General features: G+C 36.6%; 1 protein-coding gene across 1 annotated transcript in view; it reads left to right on the forward strand.

Annotated features, from left to right (window-relative positions):
* LOC134539084 (collagen alpha-2(IV) chain) overlaps positions 1-5255 on the forward strand; it is a 77740-nt gene extending 72485 nt beyond the window's left edge. Inside the window, exons 29-31 of the mRNA XM_063380814.1 lie at positions 11-182; positions 1158-1272; positions 2976-5255. Of these exons, the coding sequence (XP_063236884.1) occupies positions 11-182; positions 1158-1272; positions 2976-3233 (545 nt within the window). The 3' untranslated portion in view covers positions 3234-5255. The remainder of the gene's footprint in view (positions 1-10; positions 183-1157; positions 1273-2975) is intronic.
* Positions 5256-6000: the final 745 nt, after the last annotated feature.

Below are 6000 nucleotides of genomic sequence, written 5' to 3' on the forward strand. Positions count from 1 at the left end.
GCTCCCGCAGGCTACGCTGGCTCCTGCGTGAGGAAGTTCAGCACCATGCCCTTCCTGTTCTGCGACTTCAACAACGTGTGCAACTACGCCAGCCGCAACGACAAGTCCTACTGGCTGTCCACGTCCGCACCCATACCCATGATGCCCGTCGAGGAGAACAACATAAGACCGTACATTTCGAGGTGAGCCTCGCCCGCCGTTTGTGCTCTTTCGTCGTTGTACTAATAGTACTATTAATATATAGTTGTGTATATAATATTAAATACTTCAATTAAAAAGGAATAGTATTTATATATTAATAATATCTTATTATAATACATAAAATTATTTTAATATATCATTATAGATCAGTTAAATCTTTATATTAAATTTAATATATAATTAATAATAACATATTTAATAAGAACATATATTTATATTATTATTTATATTATAATAAGATCTTAATATATTAGATAATAAATACATATAAATGGTCTATCCTCTTTGTACTAATAATGATCTATTATAATATTTAATATTAATTGATATAAGTAAATTAATATCTATATTATATTAAATTCTTATTATATAATAAATAATGATATAATTATATGATTAAATATATTAAATTAAATTCTTATTATATAATATTAAAACTGGATATGTATTATGAATTAAATATTTAATATGCACCTGAATTCTAACGTGAAATACTTTTAAAAATTTATAGCAATATACATAAGTGCAGGGATGTGTCCTACCTCAGTGACTCCGATTTGATTCTTAGAAAGCATTTTGAGGGGGACGATGCGGTAAACCGGTCGCTTCATCATAGAGCATGGGAGCCAAAATTAAGATTTGAAGTTTGTGCTCAGGGCCATATTACTATTGATTATTGTTGATGAGCGACTGGATTTATGACACGCCTTACAATTTGTTTCATTCAAGAATTTAAGGTTTAGTCACAATTTGCAGTCAGAACGCAAAACATTGTGCAGTCTACGGTGGGCCACTCCAGACTTACGATGCCCCATCCCAGAATTCAATCCTGTATCCGCCCTGCTAGCTACGGCCACATTTCGGAGTCTTCCCCCGCCCGCGATCGAGACAGCGGCAGTGGAGGCGTGAAGTCCGTGAGGTGCGTAACGAGCGACGATGCTGTTGTTTGCGCCCAGGTGCGTGGTTTGCGAGGCGCCGGCCAACGTTATCGCGGTCCACAGCCAGGGACTGAACATTCCGGACTGCCCTCGCAGTTGGACGGGACTCTGGTTGGGCTACAGTTTCGTCATGGTAAGTGTACCTACAAGCTGCTGCTGTTTTTCCTCCCCGGTGAGACCTGTTGAGCGGCCAATGCGGCGAGGTGAATATGGAGATAGAGAGCACGGACAGGGCTGCGTAGTCATGACTTTTCCAGCAGGGCCGTCGAAAGGGGGCAAAATAAATCCCCGGGGCCTGGCAAAGCCGTAGCCAGGATTTCGTGAAGTACAACCATTGTATCATTTTTTGTACTATTTTTTCTTTATAACTGAATTTTAAAAGGAAAATTACTGCCACACTTGAATAAAATCTTGGGGAGTAGCAAACTTTTAGAACTTCAACCTTTACAAGTAGAAATTTAAGTAATGACTTTGCTTGAAGGAACTTAACACTGGAAATTTTGGTTTTTATTGAATTGTGTTTAGTAATTTGTTCTTAAGTCAATTATTTGGTAATTTCTTTATAACAAATCATAAATACACGTATACTAAATTAAATACATGAAACACACACTCAGAGGACACGCTTACAGTAACACCTGTGCAAACCGGCACTAAATATGGACCACTTGGAAATGCAATTCCTGTTGCTTCTGTGAATGAGGGCTGTTGGGCTGTAATGGGGAGGAAATACATTATTGTAGCCTGCTGAGGATTACGATAATCCTCATCAAATAATCTATAATTAGTTCATTTGTTTTGATTTTCTTATTTTGTCTTCACTTGTTTTTTTTTTAATCCTGGAAGGGACGGTTCCAGACCCCGCGGGCTAAGTGCCTGAGCCTGGGCTCCAAGGAGAGCCCCACTGAGTTTCGAGATTATTTTTAATGCTAAAGTTTACCCTGACCCTGATAGTAGGATGAAAAATACATGTCTATTATTCGAATTCGTAGGAAACCTTACAAGTTACGTGATTTGTGCATCACATTTAGAGCACGTCTACAATAGTCCGAACCTGTGCGTGGTCCGTGTCCTTATCCGAATGTGAGTGACGTCACATTGTCTCACCGAAAACTGCCCTGTCCACAATTGCGATGTCCGATGTCCGAATGTATTTAACTATTTATTTCTATAGTTGTCACCAGAGCACAGTAAATGTGCCAAACCAAATATTTTTGTTTATTGTTTTGATGCTTTGTAGTTTGAGATTGAACTTATGAAAGTTGTGAGAGTTCAATATTTATTCAGTAAGGCAAAGTGGCAAATGTAAATGCTGAAAAAATGAACTCATATCACACTGCCAGAAATGTTTGAAGTTTGCATATTTTACGTTGAAAAGCGCAGGTCGCAATCGGACAGCACTAATTAAAATTTCGTCTTGCTCTTCTTGACTTACAACACTTTCCATTTCCTTCAACAAAACGAAAACTAACACAACGTTTTCGAACGGGAACCGGAAATTCAAATTTCGTGAGCGTTCTGTTCTTTTTCTGTGTCCGAAGTACACAGGTTGGGACAAAAAAGGTTCAAAGTGACGAATGTCTTCGGACCAGGTAGGTCCGGACCTTCGCCCACTTGACGCATGACGTCAGAGGGTCACGTGGACCAATCAGCGACGAGTGTCCTTCGGACACAGTTTAGGACATTGATATTGTAGGACGGGCCATTACAGTTATGGCCACTGTAACATTTACGAATTTTTAGAATTTTCGTTATATTGTGGGGTTTAAAAAGTTGCACATTAAATAGTAGTTTGAGTGGCAATGGAGCTGATGCTGTGTGCTCTCGTGCCCGCAGCACACTGCGGCGGGGGCGGAGGGAGGGGGCCAGGCCCTGGCCAGCCCCGGCTCCTGCCTCCAGGACTTCCGCGCCACGCCCTTCATCGAGTGCAACGGGGCGCGCGGCACCTGCCACTACTTCGCCAACAAGCTCAGCTTCTGGCTGGCCACCATCGAGGGCGACAGCCAGTTCCGCCAGCCCCAGAGCGAGACGCTCAAGAGCGGCAACCAGCGCATGCGCGTCAGCCGGTGCCAGGTGTGCATCAAGAACACGTAGCGCGCCAACCCCCACCCGCCACCACCACCCCCCCACCACCGATCGCGGGGACCCGGGAGGGGAGGGGTGAAGGACGAGCGCCGTCTGTTCGCGACGTGACCGCTCGGGAAGCGGCGCGGAAGCAGGCTTGAACGGAAAGCGGCGAATCGGAAAAGTCAAAATTAAGCAGCTAGGTTTTCTAGGTAAAAAAAAAAATCTAATTGTTTGCAGACACAATTCAAAGACAACTTTCACAGAATTTTAAAAAAAAATACATTTTGTGTCTTTAAAACCTATTTTAATTCGAAAAAAAAAATTTAAAAAAAAATGGCGCATAAAAATTAAATCAAAGTTGGCCTGGTGGCAAGTATAAAGTTGGTTGCAATACTTCCGCATTTCAAGTTCGGAAACATACAAGAGCTAACGGAGATTGGCCCCTCCCCTGCTGAGGTAATTAATCATGTTAGTGCAAAAATATTCATCAAGATCCTTTGCACATTGTGTTCATAAGACAAAAAAAACTATCACGTGTTCCTCATCTGCTTATGATTTTTTTTTTAATTAAAATTTTTGCTTATACTTATTTCTTACTTTCATCCATTGTGCCATTCGTATAAATTGTGTATTTTACAATTTCGAACATCTAAATGGTGTACAATTACAATGCAAACATAACAACAATAAGTTACAAAAAAAGTATTAACACCATAAAAAAAAAAGCAGGTTGCAATGTAGCATACTGCATTCATTAGATCTAGGAGAAATAAGAAATTTATACTTTTGACTAATTCATTGGAAGCATGAATTTCTTCACAATACACACAATTTTTTTTTTTTTTTTTGCAATTGTAAAATTGTAATGGTGCTATATATAAAATTTTACTTAAGTGTATAAAAGAATTATAATATAGAAAAGAGGAACTTATGTTGAATTTGTTAATTGTGGCATGTTGTAACTTCTACTTAAAAACCAATGGTAGGAAATGGGTAGTTTACTGTGACAGTAAGGATTAACAAAAATTCCCTTGTAACTTGTGTAAAGTTTGTCCGAGTGGATGCGTCTGTGGAAAGCTCTAGTCGAGTAATTTTCCAACAATGCCATGGGAAATAATGCCAATAGTTAATGTCTACATTTTATTTTATTTTTTTGTTCAACGCTTTGAAGAAACTGTGCCGAAACATTCACGAGAGTCGTACTCAAGTTTTTGTTTTGGAAAATGTGTGCCAAATTATGTGTTACGTGATTTTACTTTCTACTTTTTCCAATCAATTTTCCAAGCATTCCATTCTTGAATCTTGCCCAGTATAATACTGGTAGTTTTCCAGTTCTGTTGTTTCTAGTTATTGATCATGCTGCAAGACAGTGTCATTATGAAACTATTATCATTATTTTTTAACTACAATTTTATAAAGTAGTTCTCCACTTGACCAAAGTAAGGCCTGAAGAAAATTCTGACTAAAAGTGTGTAGGATTTAAAAATCAAAGTGCAATTTCTTTGCTGAATACATATTGTGATTAATTTTTTGTAAGATTATAGAACATTACAAACTTAACTCATTTTTCATAAATTGTATATGTGTATAACAAACGTCTTCACTGTGCAAAAACCACTAACATTGTTTATATTGTGCATTATATCTCAAAACACTGCCAATTTGTAACATAGATAAAGATAACGTTTCAATGGTGTGTCTTTGTTTTTATCTATTTTCTTCCACTGCCATGCAAGAACATATATAAATATTTCACATTTTTTTTAAGAATAGCAATGTAATTTTAAAATTAAATATAGGTTAGGCTTCTGTAAAATAAATAAATGATGTGTTTTACATTTATAGAGCGAGTAAAAAGCTAATTGTTATAAATAAAGTTTGTATTTATTTTATATTATTGTGGCTTTTTTTTACCAATATTGAGTTATTTATGTTGTATAAGAAATAAGTCTAGAGCACAACATATGAAGAAATGTAAAGATAAAGTTAAAAAAATTTGAAATTGTTTAATAGATACAAGATAAATAAATGTGTTTTCTACGCCAAAAAGGATTGAAGTCATTAAAAGTGCAGGGTTGGTATATTTGCATGACAGATAACCTTGCAAAAAAAATGTTCAAAAAGATTGAGAGGATTTTATTTAATGCTTCGTCTTCCTGTGAAAGGGATTGTGCAATAAAGAAAATTAAAACCTAGCTAACAATCTTAGCACATTACTAGTTCTTAAGGGTATGTGTCCGTTTTAGGTAATTATTTTATATTTACATTCCACTCGGTTAAACTTGCTGAATTTTTGAGTGACTTAACTGTTACAAAATGAAAAAATATATATACATCACATTCTTTTTGCATAAATTGCTGCCAAAGTTGCAGTTTTAAAGTTTTTGTGCAGTGTGGATAATGAGAATGAAACAGAATATAAAACTGAGACATTTTAGGTTTTAAAGTAAATTTTACTGGCTGTTATGTGATATGGTTTAGTTACTTTCAGAAAAAAAATAATATTTAATTTTACTTGGCCTTTTAAAATCATCAGAATTTTTATGATCTTAAAAGGCTAAATAAAATTAAATTAATATTTCTGAAAAATTTTTAAACGATACCACTCAGTAGCCACCAGCATTGCCTTTATTTCCAAAAATTTTCAATTATTTATTCCAATTGGTTCTCCTTATCTGCACAAAAATGTTAAAAATTCTACTTTGTCAGGTAATTATGTGAAAAGTAAGCACTGTCGTGAGGGGGTTTTTTGAATCGGTGTACGTTTATACCTTGGGCGCCACCACGTGGATGG

Source organism: Bacillus rossius, chromosome 14 (assembly GCF_032445375.1).
Source record: "Bacillus rossius redtenbacheri isolate Brsri chromosome 14, Brsri_v3, whole genome shotgun sequence".
Taxonomy (NCBI): Eukaryota; Metazoa; Arthropoda; class Insecta; order Phasmatodea; family Bacillidae; genus Bacillus; species Bacillus rossius.